A 23,128-nucleotide genomic window follows, 5' to 3' on the forward strand; every position below is an offset into this window, starting at 1 on the left:
CGCTTCTACGGTAATATCTATATTTTCATAGTAAAAAAATCAAATTTCTTTTCACGCTTTCTTTATCATTTAGATTCTAACCATTAGACAAAATAAAAAAGGAAAACGCTGTGCGAAACTTCGGCTATCATTGGATAAACAAAACCAACATGGCAGACGAACTACCAGGAGATTTTGATGTTGTTGTCCTCGGCACTGGTATATGACTTTATTCAACTAATCTGTGACATTTAAGTTACCAAATTGCTTTGATAAACTTTAAGTGTCATTTTGTTAATACTTGTGTCATTTCCTACTCTTCCAAGAAAGAAGAACAGCGATACATATATCCTTTTAGTGCTAGGCCTAGATTTTACTGTTTTAGTTTTATCTTTCGTCAGAACAACATGTCATTCACGATCATGACTCATAGTCATGTTTAGAATTTTCTGAATGATTTTAATATAATGATTATATCTCTTATTTATTTTGCATTTGTAAATATACCGGTTGCTAGTTTTTGATTTAGCTGTTTCAAAAGAAAATTAATTTTCATATTAACATCTAATCATGCTATATATTCATATTAATTTCACCTGCATCTTCTTTATAATGATCACCTTCATCAAACTGAAGTTTATGTCAAATTGAGTGAGTGTATGCAAGAAAGGAAAAGAAAAAATGTTAGAATCCAATATAGACAGGGAAAAAACACGTATATGCATTCCAGTCGTTATTGAGTCATTAGCTACGCGTTCTCCCGTGTGTAAATCTGCGACTTTATCAATTTCAACTTAACTGACTCATAGAAGTTAGAAAACCATATTTCATCAGCAGATTGATAGGTCCCTTTATTCAGCACTTTATAGTAGTTACAAGCCACATCGAACCACTCCTTCTACACTAAAATATACATTTACATGTTTACAGAACAGATTGCTGATCATGACTTGAAATATTCCTCAATAGTAAATTAATTATTTCTGTTTGTATTTTAACTTTTATTCGATTTGTCATTTAAGCTATCATTAATGAAATCTAGCCGCACTTTCTATACTATTATTTATTATTAATTATACATACTTTATGTATACGTCACTTCTGTGTTTAATTTATTAGCCCAAAGACAACAGCATACTGGGCTTGAGTTAATATCTTTTCCCTGTCTAAGTTAAAATTAATGTGACTAATAAATTAAAATAAACATCTAATTATGATGTATATTGATAAGCTCATGTTTTCCCCTTGTAGGGATGCCTGAGAGTATTGTAGCTGCAGCTCTATCCAGAGTGGGTCAAAAAGTATTACACATTGATAGGTAAGTTTAATTCATGTTTTATTGTTTGTTGTGATACAGGTAAATTGGACTGTAAATGGTTATCAAACCGTGCCTATATATAAATGAAAAAAGGAGAAAAACTATAATGTCTAAAACAAACATATATCTGGTATGTTATCATATTTTAACAAAAATATATTTCCATTGTTACTTTTAATGTTAGATACTATTTAGGTTTTTTTTTTAAACTTTTAAAGTTTTTAGGCAAGAAAAGTTACAGTAATTATAAAATCTGTGAGTATAGAGATATTTAGTTTGTTGATCATCAAAAATGGTTTTCACAACAAATTATTCAAAGCCTGCAGTGTGTTCTACAAGGAGTTTTACTGAAATATTGCCTCTGTTTTGTATGTCAACAGGAATGAATACTACAGTGGTCAGTGGGCTTCATTTAATCTAGAAAATATAAACAAATGGACAAAGGAGGTAACTTTTTTAATACTATGTGTGTAGATGTTTGTATTATTGCTATCTGGTATTAATATACAGTATGTGTAGGACTTGCCCTACAATGACATCTAGTGGTGACCTCTTAAACTATTTCATTTATTAACTTACATTCATCAATGCCCTATACATTGAATAATATTCATTTGGTCCAATCAGAAGGGAGCCTTTCCAAATTACTGCAGTTGGCTGTAAGGCAGTTTTGGGAAGAATGCCTTCTGATTGGTAGAATACAAAGTATATAATACCAAAGTGCCATCTAGGTCTACCATATACCATAACTCCCTGACTGTTCTATCTATATCTATATATGATATGTTGTAGAACCCGTTTCCGGTTTTAACACAACGGTAGAGAGAGGATCCTCATCTTACAGGGCATGTTTAAAAGCCTCCAATGTTGGGGCACATACTACCTTTTCCTCTAAGTGGTTCCAGTCAATGACTGTACGCACAAAGAAGGAATTCCTGTATTGCTCACAGTTGTGTGTCGGTACCGTGAGGGGTTTTGAATTTCTGGTGACATTTTTTTCAACAACATTTGTGGTGATGTGATTTTCGTAATACTTAGCTTTGATGTTTCTTTTGGGTCGTTGTTTTGTTAAGTACTGATCTGGGGGTATTGATGGTAGCATCCCCTCCACCACTTTATATAGGAAGGTCAGTCTCTGTTGTTCACGTCTGATCTGAAGTGATGGTAGTTTCAGATCCTCTAGCATTCTTGTAACGCATCCTTCCTCCCTGGTCTTGTAGTCATTGGAAATGAATCTGGCTGCTAGTCTTTGTATTCTTTCAAGTTTGTCAATGTCTTTTTTGATATAAGGGTCCCAAATTATTGCACCATACTCAAGGATGGAGCGCACCAGTGAAATATATGCTATTTTTTTGCACGTAGTTGGGCAGTGTTTCAGGTTCCGTTTTAGAAAGCCTAATGTGGAGCTAGCTTTTTTGCTATTTTTGTTATATGAGTGTCCCATTTCAAATCGTCCGAAAACAGTAAGACCAAGATATGGATTGTTTTTTACTTGCTCCAGAATGTGTCCGTTTAAGGTGTAAAATTTGTGACTTTTTCCTTTTATGTTCATGATGTAGCACTTTTTTGCATTAAATTTCATTCCCCAATTGTTTGCCCATTGTTCCAAATTGTGTAGGTCATCCTGTAATAATTGATGGTCTTGGTATTTGTTGATTTCTCGGTATAGTAGACAGTCATCTGCAAAGAGTCGTACTTTTGAACTAACACAGTCAGGTAGATCACTGTTGTCTGTGCATGTGTATACACACAATCTATGCACACTGGTGACTCCTTTAACTTACATAATCTCTGTTAATGACTATAGAAATTGGACTTACTATATAAGGCTGATAGACCTGAGAGTTATAAAGTAAACTAATCAGAGGTTCTTTCTGTGTACATTAAAATAATGTTTCTAAATGACTGCTGAAAACAGATCTGAGGTAAAGGCAATATAAGGCTGCCCTCATGTGCATGATTTTACCTAAATAAGTGTATGTGAAACATAAGAGTCAAGAGTATAGGATAAAAACTCATTTTTAATGAATATGAGACTTTTGTTTTCTTTATAATTTTAAAATCTTTTATTTCATACAGGAATTTTAATTAAGAAGAATGTCAAACAAAACATATATGTATTTTCTGCAATTAGTTGAATATTCTGGAAATAATTGATATCAAATATATATATTATAATGGTTTATATATTTTGGAAATTCATTTGATTTCATTCTATTTTTTTTTTCTGCTGCGTTGTATTTGCAGTACTTTGATTATTCAAAGTAATTCCAAAACAAATGTTTCTAAACAAACAAACATTCCTTTAAAATATGTTGATAATTTGATGTCAGATGTAAATGTAAATAAATGATTTTTAGTAACATATGATTTAATGGCTAGAAATCAATTACTGGTACATATACATGTATTTAAAACAAAGAACCTAAACTTTAAATTTAATGATTAATTGCCTGATTATTCAATGCTTGATTAAATAATTACTGTAACAGGTATCAGGTGAACATGACCTAGAACACCCCACCATAGATGAGGACACGATTCTACAACCTGGGGAGACACTGTCCCGATTAGATCTGTGTGTTAAGGGGAAAACCTACTTCAACATAGCAACAGAGTACCATGTCAGGTAATATGAACTTATACTTACCAATGAAAAGTTTAGGTTTTGCAAAATTAGGCAAAGGAATGGTCTTAGAATACGTAGCCAGAAAAAACTATCTTATTGCAAAGTCATCATTGAAATATTTGTCAATTTTATATACTAATTTCCAAGTATTTAACCATGAAATCTTCCAAAAAATTTGTAAATTTAAATTTATATCTAATTATATTAACAACTCTTTATATTAGTGATGAGGAACCAGTTTTGGATAAAACTGATAAATCAAATGAAAGTAAGAATGAAAAAACAGAAAATTCAAGCCAAGTTTTGCCAGAAGAAACAAAAGATGAAGACTTGAACAAAGAATCAGTGACTAAATCAGGGGAGCCTGCAGAGCAGTCTAAGCCAAACACAGAAACATTGCCAAAACAAAAGTCTGAAGAGACCAAACCTCCACAGACAGAAAAAATTGTAGAGAAAGAAAGTAAAAAATCATGGACTGCCACTAAACTGAAGAAGGAATGGCGCAAGTTTAACCTAGACCTGGCACCAAGGGTAAGTTTTATGGTTCAAAATAAATTTCATTATCACTAGTATATATTGCTATTATAATCTTTGTAATATCAATAGTCATTATTAATAATGCATGGCACATATATCAAAACGTTAAAAGTCCAACTGCAACTTTGATATTAGAAATGCTAAAAATGACTCGTTGCTTTGAAAAATCACTACACAGGATTGGGTACATCCTATTACGGTCATCTGCTTATGTCATGGTTTGGCATTCATTATCTCGACATCTGCTGACATTTGTCTATTTTCAATTGCTACAGAGTGGATTTTAACCATCAAAATCATTCTTTGCATGGAAGGAAAGCAGTTTTTGTGATTGAATTTAAATGTGGCTGGGACTCAATAGGGGAATAAATTGAAGTCCTTTAAATTTTTTCTTATGAATGAAATGAGTGATTGATACAGGTCACCTGGGCCTATTTTTTATGTGTATATTGTAGCATTATATATAAAAGTGTTGTGTCCTATCTCAATATTGACCAGATTTGAACTACATGTATTATGATTTCTCAATGATTAGCATCTTATCTAATGTTATGTTGCAGTTGCTGTATTGTGCAGGGAATATGGTGGAACTATTGATATCATCTGATATTGCTAAGTACTGTGAGTTTAGGACGGTAACCAGGGTACTCACCTTCCTTAACGACAAACTCGAGAAGGTAAAAGAACTAAAGAATGTTGGTGGGTGAGATTAGATAATCATTAAAATGACATTAATCTTTGTTCTGGACAAAAACAGTAAACAATCTTTAAATAGACACAATTAATAATTCTCTTTTCTGAGATGAATTTTCTTTTTTAAGTTAGATCATCAATATGTCTTTAAATAATTTAGATTTTTTCCAGAAATGTTCTTTCATAAAATTTTTCAATAGCAAACCACCATATAATTAGGAGAGATAAGGGGAGATAATTACAGCAAATACAACACTCTGGATTAAAAAATAAAAAGTTAACTTTTATAAAAACATAGCTTAGACTTATGCTTATGAAGAATTTAACATAACAAATTGTCATTGTGCTTGAAATGGTAATTCAATACACAGCAATAATGTAAATTTCTATGATTTTAGATAGAACTGAAATTCCTTCAAAAGAACTGAAATTCCTACTGTTTTTGTTGTGTAGGTTCCTTGTTCTCGGGCAGATGTGTTCAGTAGTAAGGATGTGTCCATGCTGGAGAAGCGCATGTTGATGAAACTGCTCACCTTCTGTGCTGATTATACAAATCACGAAGACCAGTATCAAGGTACACTAGATATAACATCATATTTTGTGTGATGTGAAATGTCCAAGTAATTGGAAAATAGAACCATTGGAAAAATCGCGAACATTTACCATCAGAATGCTTTCATCGACTGTTGGAGATTATTATTGATTTTTCATTGATTTGTTGATGGAAAGATTGTAAACATAATGTGTTTTATGTTAAATCATTATGTTTTCATTTTCAATTCTATTGCTAATTACGTTTCCAATATGTTTCAGATTTTGCAGATAAGCCTTTTAAAGACTTCTTGAAATCACAGAAATTAACAAAAAATATTTGCCATTTTGTGCAACATTCCATCGCCATGGTGACAGATACTGTGTCAACAACAGAGGTAGGATCATATTTATCTTCCTTACATTTCAATCTCAATTGACTATAATAATACATCTTTAACCCAATATATACCTCTTGGCTCTGTTACAGTGCACCATAATACCAAACAAGCACCATATATCTGCTTGTTAGTGTGATAAAAATAGCAGTAATCTGTATTGAGCTTTAAGTCTGTCATTGTAAATATTTTCAATTCCAACTTCTTTTTCATAACCATAAGGTCAGCTGGGATAAAGGAGTACAAAGCATTTTTGACATTACATTTTTACTTGTTCAATACAGACCGTAATGCACATAGACCATTTACATTAAAAATATACTACCAGTAAATTAATCAATGTATTTTTGTAGGATATCTAGAAGCAATTAAAGGTCCTACTTCCAATATACTGTAAAGTGTTTTCATATATTGTATCACTAAGCAAATACGAAAGGCAGAAAATAAGGAATCTGATAAAATTATAATTACACAGGGGTTAGCAAGAACAAAAAAGTTCCTTCACTCACTTGGTCGCTATGGTAACACAGCTTTCCTGTGGCCTCTTTATGGCAGTGGTGAACTCCCACAGAGCTTCTGTAGGTAAGTTTCAATGGTAACCATACATTAAATATTCGTCTTTGAAATTCAATTATTTCTCATTTTGTTCTATTGGCAGACAAGAGATTGTCATATTTGCAAGTCAGCTAAGCATAACATGTGGCCGTGTTTCTAAAATTCAGTGTTCTGATCAAGTATAAATTATTATATTCATAAAAATCATATAAATTAAATTAATACTAAAATTGTTTTGAATAATCAGTATGCATCAATTGACCTGTGGCATATTTATGCTATAACCAAATGTGTGTTACATCTGACAGGATGTGTGCTGTAAGTCAGCAGCATGTTCAAGCTATAACCAACTGTATGTTACATCTGACAGGATGTGTGCTGTAAGTCAGCAGCATGTTTATGCTATAACCAACTGTGTATTACATCTGACAGGATGTGTACTGTAAGTCAGCAGCATGTTCATGCCATAACCATCTGTATGTTACATCTGACAGGATGTGTGCTGTAAGTCAGCAGCATGTTCATGCTATAACCATCTGTATGTTACATCTGACAGGATGTGTGCTGTAAGTCAGCAGCATGTTCATGCTATAACCAATTGTATATTACATCTGACAGGATGTGTGCTGTAAGTCAGCAGCATGTTTATGCTATAACCAACTGTGTATTACATCTGACAGGATGTGTACTGTAAGTCAGCAGCATGTTCATGCCATAACCATCTGTATTTTACATCTGACAGGATGTGTGCTGTAAGTCAGCAGCATGTTCATGCTATAACCATCTGTATGTTATATCTGACAGGATGTGTGCTGTAAGTCAGCAGCATGTTCATGCTATAACCAATTGTATATTACATCTGACAGGATGTGTGCTGTAAGTCAGCAGCATGTTCATGCTATAACCAATTGTATTGTTACATCTGACAGGATGTGTGCTGTAAGTCAGCAGCATGTTCATGCTATAACCATCTGTATGTTACATCTGACAGGATGTGTGCTGTAAGTCAGCAGCATGTTCATGCTATAACCATATGTATGTTATATCTGACTGGATGTGTGCTGTAAGTCAGCAGCATGTTCATGCTATAACCATATGTATGTTATATCTGACAGGATGTGTCTGTAAGTCAGCAGCATGTTGATTCATTCTATAACCAACTGTATGTTACATCTGACAGGATGTGTGCTGTAAGTCAGCTATAACCATGTTCATGCTATAACCATATGTATGTTATATCTGACAGGATGTGCTGCTGTAAGTCAGCAGCATGTTCATTCTATAACCAACTGTATGTTACATCTGACAGGATGTGTGCTGTAAGTCAGCAGCATGTTCATGCTATAACCAACTGTATGTTATATCTGACAGGATGTGTGCTGTAAGTCAGCAGCATGTTCATTCTATAACCAACTGTATGTATACATCTGACAGGATGTGTGCTGTAAGTCAGCAGCATGTTCATGCTATAACCAACTGTATGTTACATCTGACAGGATGTGTGCTGTAAGTCAGCAGCATGTTCATGCTATAACCAACTGTATATTACATCTGACAGGATGTGTGCTGTAAGTCAGCAGCATGTTCATGCTATAACCAACTGTGTATTACATCTGACAGGATGTGTGCTGTAAGTCATGTTATGCAGCATGTTGTGTAATGCTTTAACCAACTGTATGTTACATCTGACAGGATGTGTGCTGTAAGTCAGCAGCATGTTCATGCTATAACCAACTGTGTTTACATCTGACAGGATGTGTGCTGTAAGTCAGCAGCATGTTCATGCTATAACCAATTGTGTTTTACATCTGACAGGATGTGTGCTGTAAGTCAGCAGCATGTTCATGCTATAACCAACTATGTTTTACATCTGACAGGATGTGTGCTGTAAGTCAGCAGCATGTTCATTCTATAACCAACTGTATGTTACATCTGACAGGATGTGTGCTGTAAGTCAGCAGCATGTTCATGCTATAACCATCTGTATGTTATATCTGACAGGATGTGTGCTGTAAGTCAGCAGCATGTTCATGCTATAACCAACTGTGTTTTACATCTGACAGGATGTGTGCTGTAAGTCAGCAGCATGTTCATGCTATAACCAACTGTATATTACATCTGACAGGATGTGTGCTGTAAGTCAGCAGCATGTTCATGCTATAACCATCTGTATGTTATATCTGACAGGATGTGTGCTGTAAGTCAGCAGCATGTTCATGCTATAACCAACTGTGTTTTACATCTGACAGGATGTGTGCTGTAAGTCAGCAGCATGTTCATGCTATAACCAATTGTGTTTTACATCTGACAGGATGTGTGCTGTAAGTCAGCAGCATGTTCATGCTATAACCAACTGTATGTTACATCTGACAGGATGTGTGCTGTAAGTCAGCAGCATGTTCATTCTATAACCAACTGTATGTTACATCTGACAGGATGTGTGCTGTAAGTCAGCAGCATGTTCATGCTATAACCAACTGTGTTTTACATCTGACAGGATGTGTGCTGTAAGTCAGCAGCATGTTCATGCTACAACCAACTGTTTTTTTTAAATGTTCCATCTGACAGGATGTGTGCTGTAAGTCAGCAGTATGTTCATGCTATAAACCAACTGTATGTTCCATCTGACAGGATGTGTGCTGTGTTTGGCGGTGTTTACTGTTTACGTACTGCTGTGAGTGCTGTCATCCACGGAGCTGATAATAAGTAAGTTTGATAGTTGCAGGTGGTACAGAGCCTCAGTAGGTAAGTTTGATAGTTGTCAGGTGGTACAGAGCCTCAGTAGGTAAGTTTGATAGTTGTCAGGTGGTACAGAGCCTCAGTAGGTAAGTTTGATAGTTGTCAGGTGGTACAGAGCCTCAGTAGGTAAGTTTGATAGTTGTCAGGTGGTACAGAGCCTCAGTAGGTAAGTTTGATAGTGTCAGGTGGTACAGAGCCTCAGTAGGTAAGTTTGATAGTTGTCAGGTGGTACAGAGCCTCAGTAGGTAAGTTTGATAGTTGTCAGGTGGTACAGAGCCTCAGTAGGTAAGTTTGATAGTGTCAGGTGGTACAGAGCCTCAGTAGGTAAGTTTGATAGTTGTCAGGTGGTACAGAGCCTCAGTAGGTAAGTTTGATAGTTGTCAGGTGGTACAGAGCCTCAGTAGGTAAGTTTGATAGTTGTCAGGTGGTACAGAGCCTCAGTAGGTAAGTTTGATAGTGTCAGGTGGTACAGAGCCTCAGTAGGTAAGTTTGATAGTTGTCAGGTGATACAGAGCCTCAGTAGGTAAGTTTGATAGTTGTCAGGTGGTACAGAGCCTCAGTAGGTAAGTTTGATAGTGTCAGGTGGTACAGAGCCTCAGTATGTAAGTTTGATAGTTGTCAGGTGGTACAGAGCCTCAGTAGGTAAATTTGATAGTTGTCAGGTGGTACAGAGCCTCAGTAGGTAAGTTTGATAGTTGTCAGGTGGTACAGAGCCTCAGTAGGTAAGTTTGATAGTTGTCAGGTGGTACAGAGCCTCAGTAGGTAAGTTTGATAGTTGTCAGGTGGTACAGAGTGAAACGAGTAAAGAGCTCTCATGTAAGATACTACAATACTCTATATACTCTTATTGACCAATGCAGGAAGATATGGCTTCCTCTGTTGTACCGATAATGTCCTCTGTTTGTATTATAGAATATTTACTGTCTTCAGGTTAAATTTAAGTTCCGCTTTTTTATAGAAAGTGTCCGCTATACACATTCAATTCATACAGTGATTTTCATCCGTTATATGGAAATTTTACCAACTTACGGACTAAATTTAGTATCCGCTGTCCGCATTGAGGAGGTGTCCGCTATATACATTACATTTATATAGTGATGCACTGTCTGTTAAGGACAGGTGTCCGCTATATAGAGGTGTCTGCTATTGCAGGTTTTACTGTATAAAAAGACTTGTATGTTTACTGTTACAGATGTGCAGGTGTTGTGCTGACTAATGGACAAAGGGTTAATTGCAAGTATGTAATACAATGTAGAACAATACAATTTGATAGTTGTAGCTTAATATTTCATGAGTTTATATGAGACAAAAAAAAAAGATTAAATGGCATTTTCAATGAAGATCTTAAAAGCTTTTGACTACGGTAATTAAAAAAAAAGTATTTTGTACTATTAAAAGGGATTAAATGTTCTTTTCTCAGGTATTTCATTATTGAATCCTCCTATGCAAATCCAGAAGACTTGAAGTACAAAGCAAAACGGTAAGTGTCCCTTAACCTGGAATAGAAATTATACACAACACATCAAATACATTATTTTCAGTTCGACATTAATAGTCAAAAACATTTCTTCACTATTCAATGTAGTATCTTATTTTAAAATAATTCAAAAGTCGTGAATAGTTTTGCTGATCAATTTAAAATAATGAATGTAAAATTTCAATTGTGATATATTGGTTATCTGAAGCAAAGTGAATACATCTTGGACTGAGAAAATTTTGATATGGATTCTGCATACATTCCAGACATGTGAACCGAGGCATATTTATCACAGATAAGTCTGTTTTACATACAGAAGACCAACAGGTAATTATTGATAAAATAAGTCAGAAGTTGGTTTGTATTACAAGATAAATGTGACAATCTGAGGATTTGTGGTAATCTGTATATTTAATTACGGTAAATTGGGATAAACAAAATATAAATCAGATTTAATCTGCAAAGACATACCATAACATATTTACAGTGAAAAAATATGGTATTCGAAGGGTTCTATAAATCTAATTAAAAAAAGTGTTGATTTTTAGCATAGTCTTTTAGGTTCATTCTTGACATTCTACTTTTTATGAGAGGGAAGTTTACTGATACCAACAAACTTCTGTTTTAGCTATCATTGATGTATTTACCTGATTCTGATGATGGAGATCGACCCACAGCTGTACTAGAACTGCCCCCATCATCCATGACTTGTCCTCAAGGCCTTCGTAAGTTATATACAGCTGTACTAGAACTATCATCCATGCTTGCCATAGGCCTTCATAAGTTTATATACAGCTGTACTAGAACTACCCCTATCATCCATGACTTGTCCTCAAGGCCTTCGTAAGTGTTATCCTTACCACAGTACCAGAGCCTTATCAATTACTGCAATATAAGAACAGTGAATACAATTTTTACACTAAATTTACTATATATGTTTTATTACAACAGATGCTGTACACATGTCTAGGGCTGGATCAGGAGATATCCATCCCCGGGACGATTTGAAAGCTGTGACACAAAAGTTATTTGATTCTACAGGTCAGTTAAAAATTTTCTACTGCAAAATATTACATGTCACTGTGCATACTAGCTAGTCTTTATATTTATGACTTGTACATTTGCTGGTAAAGAGCTTATATTACCATGTAGCTTGATAATGAGTTCTTAACATGGGGCCGCAGTGGCTGAGTGGTTAAGATGTCTTGACATATTACCACAAGCCCTCCACCTCTGAGTGGCTAGTTCCAATCCCATGTGGGCAGTTTCAAAGTACTGGCCGCTATTCGGTGGTTTTTCTACGGATAATCCGGCTTTCTTCCATCAAATACAAAAAATGTAACCTGGCACGATTTTATATGACCCTGGCTGTTAATAGGATGTTAAACTAATAAACACAAAAACAATTAAAATTAACAACCTTTTACATTTTAGATAAAGAGCAGCCTAATGTCCTGTGGTCCATGTACTTCAGTCAGACCTATTATGAAGACTTGAGTAGAGGGGAGAGAACTCCTGATAATATAATTCTGTTGTCCGGGCCTGGACCAGAAATAGATCTTAATGATATTGTAACTCAGGTAAGTTTGCCTCCAGTATCATCCTAGATGTGTATATATTTCGTTGAAATGTGCATTTATTATCCCCCGCCCAACAAAGTTGGCGGGGGATATACAAATGGGTTCCGTCCGTCCGTCTGTCCGTCCGTACGAATGGTTTCCGGAGCATAACTCTAAAACCAGTAGAGATATTCCCACGAAACTTCATACACACATTGGTCTTATGGTCTAGTAGTGCCTTTTGCTATTTTTAGGTTTGCATTTTTTGCATTTTTTTCCGTAACCATGGAAACATTGCTGAAAATATCATATTTTTGTACCAGGTTCGTTTCCGCAGCATAACTGGACAACCGGTTGAGATATATGCACGGAACTCCATAGGCACATTAGTCTTATGGTCTAGTAGTGCCTTTTGCTATTTTAAGGTTTTCACTTTTTGTACTTTTTTCTGTAACCATGGAAACATTGCTGAAAATGGCAGATTTTTTTGTAAGAATCGTTTCCGGAGCACAACTCTAAAACCAGCAGAGATATTTCCATGAAACTTCATAGACACATTGTTCTTATAGTCTAGTAGTGCCTTTCGCTATTTTTAGGTTTTCACTTTTAGTGATTTTTTCTGTAACCATAGAAACATTGCTGAAAATATCATATTTTTGTAGCAGGTTCATTTCCGGAGCATAACTCTAAAACCAGCAGAGATATTTCCACGAAACTTCATAGACACATTCTTTTTATGGTCTAGTAGTACCTTTTGCTATTTTAAGGTTTTCATTTTTTGCACTTTTTCCATTACCATGGAAACATTGCTGAAAATATCATGGTAAATGGTAAATGTAACTTTGCAAAACTCCACCCATCTTTGTGTATATAGTCTTATATAAATGTCAAGGCTGTATTCCTGATTCAACAATTGCAGCCCCGCTCTACTTGAATTATACTCCATCTTTTTTTAGCTCAACTTCCTTTTTCCTGTTTTTTTTCATACACATAAGTCTCCACAATCAAACTTACTTCAGCTTTGATATCTCCATTGGCGGGGGATCTGGATGACTATGTCCTTGTGTTTATATTGTTTTTACATTTGATAATTGAAAGTTAATTTGCTGTAATATATATGAGAGCTTTAAACCTAGATATATATCCACAAGATTAAATTTTAAACCAAATTGTTTCGTTTTAAAACTATTTAGGGCAGTTGCAAGGTACTGACCATAGGTTGGTGATTTTTCTCCACTAGTTCCTCCAGCATTCCCCGTACCTGGCATGTCTTAAAATGACTGGTTGTTAAAAGGACATATAACAAAATAAACTAAAGCAAATGTATACTGTTTCCTACCAGACATATTAATTTTACCAATCTTTCACAGACCCGGCAGATCTTTGCTGATATTATGCCTGATGAGGAATTCCTGCCGCGACCTCCAAACCCAGAGGATATTATATATGTGGATGAGAATGAGGCTACAGTGGGTGAAAGCAATCAACAGTCCGATTTCACAGAGGAAAATAAAGAAACTGGTACAGAGGCTAGCACTGTTACAGAAACAGTTACTGACAGCCAAACGGACAAGACAGCATCTAATGAAGGCAACGAGAGCAAAGAAACTGAAGAGAAGAAAGGCACTGAGGTTACATCAACACCATCAGATGAATTAACACCTTATACAGATAATTCAACAATTAGCCAGTCAGAGAAAGGAAAAAATAACTTGTCTCAGGAGATACAGGTGGATCAATCCTAAATACTCAGAAGAAAACGGATGATACCTAACACATCAGAGAATAGAACAAAACTCATCGTAGAGAAAAGTAAAATCATTAAAAGCCTGTTGTAACAAAGACTTGGGACAACCTGAATGAAGTTTCAAATAAATATAGATGATATTGTATTGATTCATACTTGAGATGTCAGCATATACTATAGTATATAAACTGGTAACTTCCGCAAGTACAGACAGATCAAAACAAAGGGAAGTAACTTCGATAGATCAGAATGGACATTTGTAAATCCTAAAAATGTGCTTAATTACCTGTTTATCCATCATGTTTGCAGGACATGCACAAGCTTAATACTGTGATTGTGTGCTTTGTTTCACTCCATGTATGATATCAGGAAGACATGTAACATTTTGGGGAGATTTGGGGTGCTGTGGTTACACATTATATTATATATTCTATATATACAGGGGACCCACGATAATCTGGACGCCGGTAGTCCAGAAAACTCAAAATCCAGAAATGGATTTGATTATTGACAAAGTAAACAGCATCCGTCAGTCAGGAACATTCACAATCAGGAATGTTGAGAAGTTTTCTGGTTATGTATAGTCCAGTGTACCCCAGTTAAAAGTGCATATACCAGTACTTATACGGCACCCTGGCTTCCCCTTTGTTTCATACCTGTGTATGTATTCTATGATCTTCTGTGAAGATGTGTGTGTGTGTTTGGTGAAATTCCTCATACATTTGGAACTGTTTTGATTGATGGGGCTTAAGAAATTTGTTCAGGTAATAACGAAGCCTAGCACACTAGCTTTCCTAACCCCCTAGTATCTACATTAAGTGGGACTATTTGGAAATCAAACCTTATTTTATCTATGAGCCAATTATAGTGTTGTACCAAAGTTCTTTTATGTGATCAAGAAATAATTGTTTTTTATCGGGGAAAATATGATGTTTGTTACAATGTATGTTTGTATGTTATTGTTGTTCGCGAAGAGAAATTGTTAAAGATGCTCCACCGCCATCAGAGCATAAATGATATTTATTATTTGAACAATAATTGACGTTTTATCGTGTATATATATATGTCTAATTAACACAAAAAATAATATAAAATAACTTATTTTGCCTTTGGTGCATGCGCAATCAGTACTTTATTCCATAAAGGATATAGTGCCACAGATTTTTTTCGGGATGCAGTTAATTATTTTTCATATTTTTAACTTGAAGTAAAATTAGAAGCTTAAACTTTTCAATGTTGGTAATGGTGTAAAGTAAGTAACTTTTGCAACTGAAGAAAAATACTAAATCGTCTGCTCCTGTTTTTGATAGTGAAAAAACACCATTTGTCGGCGGTGGAGTTAATATCATGTTTTAAGTGTCAAGAAATAAAAGAAACTTTTATAATTGATGGATTTAGCAATATCATTAGCTGTAATGTAAATGTGTATTATGAAATCGTAAATGTGTTACAAATGTGATCATCTTCTAGTCATCAGAAAAAGACAGAATGACAACTGTTGCAATGATCTAGATAGAGTGTAAAATTTAAACTTAATGGTTTCAAATTTAATCTTGAAAACACACTTATCAATGATATTAATGCAAATTAGGAATCCCATTCAAATTACCCAAACAATATATACATGTACTAGTATTAGAATTGTATCAATTAATATGAGCAAATGACTTTTTTTTTTTTAGCTGAATATTTATAAGTTATATACAAAACCCATAATTATGTTTAATATCTACTCAGATTTTGTCTTTTATACTGATAGCAATAACAGTTGTGATTCTACACTGTATATGGTGGTCGTGTTAGCTTCCAAGTGTAAAACCTGTCTACATTGTTTACATTGTCATCCCCGTTGAGAATAGGAACAGTGTTTAAAATTATATATCTCTCTTATTTTCCACAGCAGTACATCTAAATAAAAAGCATGTGTGTATAAATGTCTACTTATATAACTTATATGTGAGACAATTGTTAGACTATTTTACACATGTTAATAAAATTGAAATGGAAATGTCCATGGGATGTACTAGTATTTATTAGCTAACCTGGCCCAAAGGGCCTGTAAGTTTATATCTTGGCGCTGCATCCGTCGTCCGTCATCCATCTGTCGATCAACCTTTAAATCGCTACTATAGTCATATAGTTCTGCATGGAATGTAACCAAATTTGGCCAGAAACATCCTTAGGTTAAGGGGAACAGAGTTTGTATAAATGTTGGCTCTGACCCCCCAGGGGCAGGAGGGGCGGGCCCAATAGAGGAAATAGAGGTAAATCCTTCAAATCGCTACTAGTCCTAGAGTTCTGAATGGAATGTTACCAAATTTGTTCAAAAATATCCTTGGGGGAAGGGGAACAGAGTTTGTATAAATTTTGTCCTGACCCCCAAGGGGCAGGAGGGGCGGGCCCAATAGGGGAAATAGAGGTAAATTCTTTAAATTGCTACTAGTCATGGAGTTCTGAATGGAATGTTGCCAAATTTGCCCAAAAATATCCTTGGGGGAAGGGGAACAGAGTTTGTATAAACTTTGGCTCCGACCCCCTAGGGGCAGGAGGGGCGGGGTCTGATAGGGGAAATAGAGGTAAATCCTTTCAATTGCTACTAGTTATAGAATTCTGCATGGAATTTAACCAAATTTGGCTAGAAATATCCTTAGGTTAAGGGGAACAGAGTTTGTATCAATTGGTAATAGGGGAAATAGAGGTAAATCTTTTAAATCGCTACTAGTCCTAGAGTTCTGGATAGATGTAACCAAATCTGGCTAAAAACATCCTTCGGGGAAGGAGAACAGAGTTTGGATAAATTTTGGCTTTGGCCCATCCGGGCATGAGGGGCATGGCCCAATAGGGGAAATAGAGGTAAATCATTTAAATCACTACTTCTCATGGAGTTCTCCATGGAATGTAACCAAATATGACTAGGAACATCCTTGTTGGCAGAAGAACAGTTTGTATAAGTTTTAACTCTGAGTCCCCAGGGGCAGGAGGTGCGGGGCCCATTAGGGGAAATGGAGGTAAAGTTTTTTATCGCTACTAGTTCTGAATGGAATGTAACTAAATTTGGCAAAAAAATTCCTTTGGGGAAGAGGAACAGCTAGATTTTGTATAAATTTTGGCTATGATCCCAGGGGGCAGGGAAGGGAAATGAGGTAGATCCTTTAAATCTCTACTATTTAGGACTTTATAAGCATATTACTTTGCATTACAATAACCAGGTGATCGATACAGGCCTGCTGGGCCTCTTGTATTTTTGAACTGTAATACCTACTTGTCTGGCTACATAGTCAATATGGAGCATATGACGAATTAATGGTCTGTTTGATACCAGGTAAAACATGGATAGAAAGTTAAGTTGCGTTTCTGTTCAAAATTTAATATTTTCCCCTTTACATGGGACCACAGTATATATGTGAATTAAAAAATTGAACTACATCTCAACCAGTAGAATAATTCTTACAATGACAATATTCCAAAGGGATTTATGGTAAGACCAAAAAAAGTATGTCTGTTTAGGGTTACATTGGCAGAAAAAATAGGGTCAGTAGGTCGGGAGAATTTTTTTTTTTTTAAATCTTTCACTTAAAAATTATGGCCGGAACTGGAGTCTGAAACCGAAATCCCAACTCCTAGAAAAGTTGACAAAAATTAGGGTCGGGGGAAAAAAATGAAGGTCGGTCAGGTAACCCTAAACAAGACATATTATTTTTTTTGGCCTAATCATCTTGTAATATATTAGTCTGCATAGTCTTTCACTGGTGCCCTTTCACTTCCAGTGTACCTTTATGTATGAGTACAGGTACACAGACATTGAACTAGAGCTGTTCTACATATATATGTTAGTTCACGCTTGACCATTGATGAAGATATGGTTATCCTCTGTAATATAAACGCTGGCATAAATTGTAGCTCGGGGGGAAATAGATGGGCATTATTTGTGGTCAAATACGGTATTATAACTTTTGTAAATCAGTAAAAGAAAATTGATTCATGCAGTTTTCAGACTTTTTGAATAGCATTACAGAGATCATTAGCTTTCCCATCGGACTCCAACTGTCAAACATAGGTTTGATTATATATTAGACAATTTCTTTATAATTGGCATATTCCTTAAGGCATTAGAATTGTACCTGCTGTCCCTATTGCATGATCGTAAAAGGTGACTAAATTTAGGATGTTATCTTTTCTCTTCTTCCTAACTGACTTTATCTTTCCTAATGCACCGCCTCATTTTTGGCCTTGAGTTGAGCGTTTGCCCATGTGTGGAAAGCTCTGGGTTCTGTCCCCATGCCTTATTCTGTCCCCATGCCAAGACACATGGGGCCAACACAATGAAAATGGATATTGTCATACAATTTTTTATATTTGGATGGCTGATGAGTATATATATATATATGACAGTCATGTGATTTAAAAAAAATAATAAGAGATCTGAATAGTATATATCCCGATTTTTAGCCTACCATCATCAGATGGTGGGCTATTGAAATCGCTTTTTGTCCGTGGTCCGTCATTCGTCCTTCTGTCCGTTAACAATTCTTGTTACCGCTATTTCTCAGAAAGTGCTGAAGGGATCTTTCTCAAATTTCATATGTAGGTTCCCCTAGGGCCCTAGTTGTGCATATTGCATTTTGGGACCAATCGGTAAACAAAATGGCCGCCAGGCAGCCATCTTGGATTTTGATAGTTAACAAAGGCCCACAACCTTTCCGGAGCAAAATTTAAAGTTTTCTTAAAAACATAAATAACATAAGAAAATATATATCGATGGCCAAATATCAGGTTACAACACCAAACATATGCAAGATTTCTTGCGTAATTTATGATAACAGGGGAGAGTCATTTCGCTGTTTTGCCGTCTGGCGCAGTGATAGCCAACTACCGAGTGGTATTTAGGACGACGGTGGGAAACATACTACGACCCACGACTTTTGCGACTCTACAAAATTATCGATCTTGTTTTACATTAACATTTTAAAGATTAAAAGCCATTTCAGGAAGGTATTGGGCCTTGTAGATTCACAAAAGTTATTAACTTACCGTTAATACTACACTTATCATCATCTTCTGAACAATAATTAAAACAATTAAAATGTTAATTTTCATAATGCGGGTTTTATTATGTTTCCTGCCATCGTCCTTAATACCACTCGGTAGTTGACTATCACTGTGCCAGACGGCAAAACAGCGAAATGGCTCTCCCCTCTTATCATGAAATCTTGCATATGTTTGGTGTTGTAACCTGATATTTGGCCATCGATATGTATTTTCTTATGTTATTTATGTTTTTAAGAAAACTTTAAATTTTGCTCCGGAAAGGTAGTGGGCCTTTAAAGCTTGTTACCGCTATTTCTCAGAAAGTACAGACCAAGGGATCTCTCTCAAATTTCACATGTAGGTTCCCCTTGGGGTCTAGTTGTGTATATTGCATTTTGGGACCAATCAGTCAACGAGATGACCGACAGGCCGCCATCTTGGATTTTGATAGTTGAAGCTTGTTACCACTATTTCTCAGAAAGTACTGAAGGGATCTCTATCAAATTTCATGTACAGGTTACCATAGGCCCCTGGTTATGCATGTTACATTTTGGTACCAATCGGTAAACAAGATGGCCGACAAGCCGCCATCTTGGATTTTGATAGTTGAAGCTTGTTACCACTATTTCCCAGAAAGTACTGAAGGGATCTGTCTCAAATTTCATGTACAGGTTACCATAGGTCCCTGGTTATGCATATTACATTTTGGTACTGATCAGTGAACAAGATGGCCGACAGGACGCCATCTTGGATTTTGACAGTTGAAGTTTGTTACCGCTATTTCTCAAAATGTACTGAAGGGATCTGTGTCAAATTGCATGTGCAGGTTCCCCTAGGATTCTTATTGTGCCTATCGCATTTTGGGACCAATTGATGAACAAGATGGCCGACAGGACGCCATCTTGGATTTTGACAATTGCAGTTTGTTACCGCTATTTCTCAAAAAGCACTAAAGCGATCTGTGTCAAATTGCATGTGCAGGTTCCCCTAGGATTTTTGTTGTGCCTATCGCATTTTGGGACCAATCGGTGAACAAGATGGCTGACAAGCCGCCATCTTTGATTTTGATAGTTGAAGATTGTTACCACTATTTCTCAGAAAGTACTGAAGGGATCTGTCTCAAATTTCATGTGAAGGTTCCCCTACTGGTCTAGTTGTGCTATTGCATTTTGGGACCAATCAGTCAACAAGATGGCCGACAGGCCACCATCTTGGAATTTGATTATTAATGAATGTTACCGCTATTTCTCAGAAAGTACTGAAGTGATCTGTCTCAAATTTTATATGTAAGTTCCCCTAGGACCTTCGTTGTGCATATTGGACATTTAGGTCACCTGATACGAAGTCTCAAATGACCTATTCTAATTGCCTTTTGTCTGTCTTCGTGCGTCATGCGTCATATGGTGATAAACAGTTTACTTTTTTGACTTCTTCTCCAAAACTATTTAACCAAATTTGTTGAAATTTTGCAGAAACCTTCCATAGTCAAAGGTCAACCGAAATTGTATTTGAGTTGTATCAACCGAATTATATGGTCATAGCCCCCTAGGGGCCTGAGGTGTAGGGCCAAAAGGGATCAAATAGGCTAAAACTTCAAAAATCTTCTTCATAAATTCCAATTTCACTTTACAAAAATTGTGAATTGTATGACCCTGCAATGGGGTCTCACATTCCCCCCCCTCCCCCTGGGAGGGGATAAAGTTTACTATAGTTAATATAGGGAAAACACATTTTTGAGCATTATTTGGTCATTTGTAATAGGAAATGAGTCAAGCTTTGTACGAATTATTAGCCTGAGATAATATTTTAACATCATATCCATATTGGTCCTGGCCGACCCCCACGAGGCCGAAATTGGTCAAAATGGCTAAAATTTCAAGTCTCCTTCTAAATTCACAGATTTGATGGAACCAAATACTCTTCATAGATTTAAAGGTCTTTTTAAGGCCCTTTACAAAAATTGTGAATTTCATGGTCCTGGTATCTCGGACATACCCCTGAGTAGGGGGGCAAATCTATTATAGTTTATAGTGGAAAAACACATTTATGAGCATTATTTGCTTAATTTTCATAGGAAATGAGTCAAACTTGGTTAAAATTATTACCCATTTTAGCATCATATCCATTTTGGTCCTGGCCTGATTTTGACAGTTGAAGTTTGTTACCGCTATTTCTCAAAATGTACTGAAGGGATCTGTGTCAAATTGCATGTGCAGGTTCCCCTAGGATTCTTATTGTGCCTATCGCATTTTGGGACCAATTGATGAACAAGATGGCCGACAGGACGCCATCTTGGATTTTGACAATTGAAGTTTGTTACCGCTATTTCTCAAAAAGCACTAAAGCGATCTGTGTCAAATTGCATGTGCAGGTTCCCCTAGGATTTTTGTTGTGCCTATCGCATTTTGGGACCAATCGGTGAACAAGATGGCTGACAAGCCGCCATCTTTGATTTTGATAGTTGAAGATTGTTACCACTATTTCTCAGAAAGTACTGAAGGGATCTGTCTCAAATTTCATGTGAAGGTTCCCCTACTGGTCTAGTTGTGCTATTGCATTTTGGGACCAATCAGTCAACAAGATGGCCGACAGGCCACCATCTTGGAATTTGATTATTAATGAATGTTACCGCTATTTCTCAGAAAGTACTGAAGTGATCTGTCTCAAATTTTATATGTAAGTTCCCCTAGGACCTTCGTTGTGCATATTGGACATTTAGGTCACCTGATACGAAGTCTCAAATGACCTATTCTAATTGCCTTTTGTCTGTCTTCGTGCGTCATGCGTCGTATGGTGATAAACAGTTTACTTTTTTGACTTCTTCTCCAAAACTATTTAACCAAATTTGTTGAAATTTTGCAGAAACCTTCCATAGTCAAAGGTCAACCGAAATTGTATTTGAGTTGTATCAACCGAATTATATGGTCATAGCCCCCTAGGGGCCTGAGGTGTAGAGCCAAAAGGGATCAAATAGGCTAAAACTTCAAAAATCTTCTTCAGAAATTCCAATTTCACTTTACAAAAATTGTGAATTGTATGACCCTGCAATGGGGTCTCACATTCCCTCCCCCTCCTCCCCCCCCCCCCCCCCCCTGGGAGGGGATAAAGTTTACTATAGTTAATATAGGGAAAACACATTTTTGAGCATTATTTGGTCATTTGTAATAGGAAATGAGTCAAGCTTTGTACCAATTGTTAGCCTGAGATAATATTTTAACATCATATCCATATTGGTCCTGGCCGACCCCCAGGAGGCCGAAATTGGTCAAAATGGCTAAAATTTCAAGTCTCCTTCTAAATTCACAGATTTGATGGAACCAAATACTCTTCATAGATTTAAAGGTCTTTTTAAGGCCCTTTACAAAAATTGTGAATTTCATGGTCCTGGTATCTCTGACATACCCCTGAGTAGGGGGGCAAATCTATTATAGTTTATAGTGGAAAAAACACATTTATGAGCATTATTTGCTTAATTTTCATAGGAAATGAGTCAAACTTGGTTAAAATTATTACCCATTTCAGCATCATATCCATTTTGGTCCTGGCCAAACCCCAGGGGTAGATGGGTGGGGCCAAAAGGGGTCAAATTGACTAAAATTGGAAAAAAAAATCTTCTGAATTCACAGATTTGATGGAACCAGATACTCTTCATAGATTGAAAAGTCAGTTATAAAATCACTGACTGATTTCAAGGACCTGATGGGCCAATATATAGTGTTTATATGTCTTTGTTTCATTCTATATCCGAACTCAGGTGACCGCTAAGGCCCATGGACCTCTTGTTATTATTGAAATTTGTTACTGTTATCTCAGAAGGTACTCAAATATGATCTTTCTCAAATTTTATAAGGGCCCTAGGCAACCTACATGTATTAATATGTAGTAAAAGTTTAAAAAGCAGAGAAAAGATCCCTCTTTCGTTTGTCAGACATAGACTA

The 23,128-nt window shown here is 36.0% G+C and overlaps 1 protein-coding gene across 1 annotated transcript; it reads left to right on the forward strand.

The window, feature by feature from the left end:
- The first annotated feature begins 142 nt into the window (after window positions 1-142).
- LOC138312617 (rab proteins geranylgeranyltransferase component A 2-like) lies at window positions 143-16,174 on the forward strand. The gene is made up of 17 exons (XM_069253423.1): window positions 143-198; window positions 1,231-1,297; window positions 1,678-1,744; window positions 3,790-3,926; window positions 4,151-4,457; window positions 5,024-5,140; window positions 5,610-5,730; window positions 5,970-6,085; window positions 6,561-6,667; window positions 9,272-9,346; window positions 10,572-10,616; window positions 10,800-10,859; window positions 11,123-11,183; window positions 11,485-11,581; window positions 11,808-11,897; window positions 12,291-12,436; window positions 13,786-16,174. The coding sequence occupies exons 1-17, from the start codon at window positions 150-152 to the stop codon at window positions 14,158-14,160; spliced, it is 2,037 nt and encodes a 678-aa protein (XP_069109524.1). The 5' UTR covers window positions 143-149; the 3' UTR covers window positions 14,161-16,174.
- Window positions 16,175-23,128: the final 6,954 nt, after the last annotated feature.

Source organism: Argopecten irradians, unplaced genomic scaffold, assembly GCF_041381155.1.
Source record: "Argopecten irradians isolate NY unplaced genomic scaffold, Ai_NY scaffold_0391, whole genome shotgun sequence".
NCBI classification, from domain to species: Eukaryota; Metazoa; Mollusca; class Bivalvia; order Pectinida; family Pectinidae; genus Argopecten; species Argopecten irradians.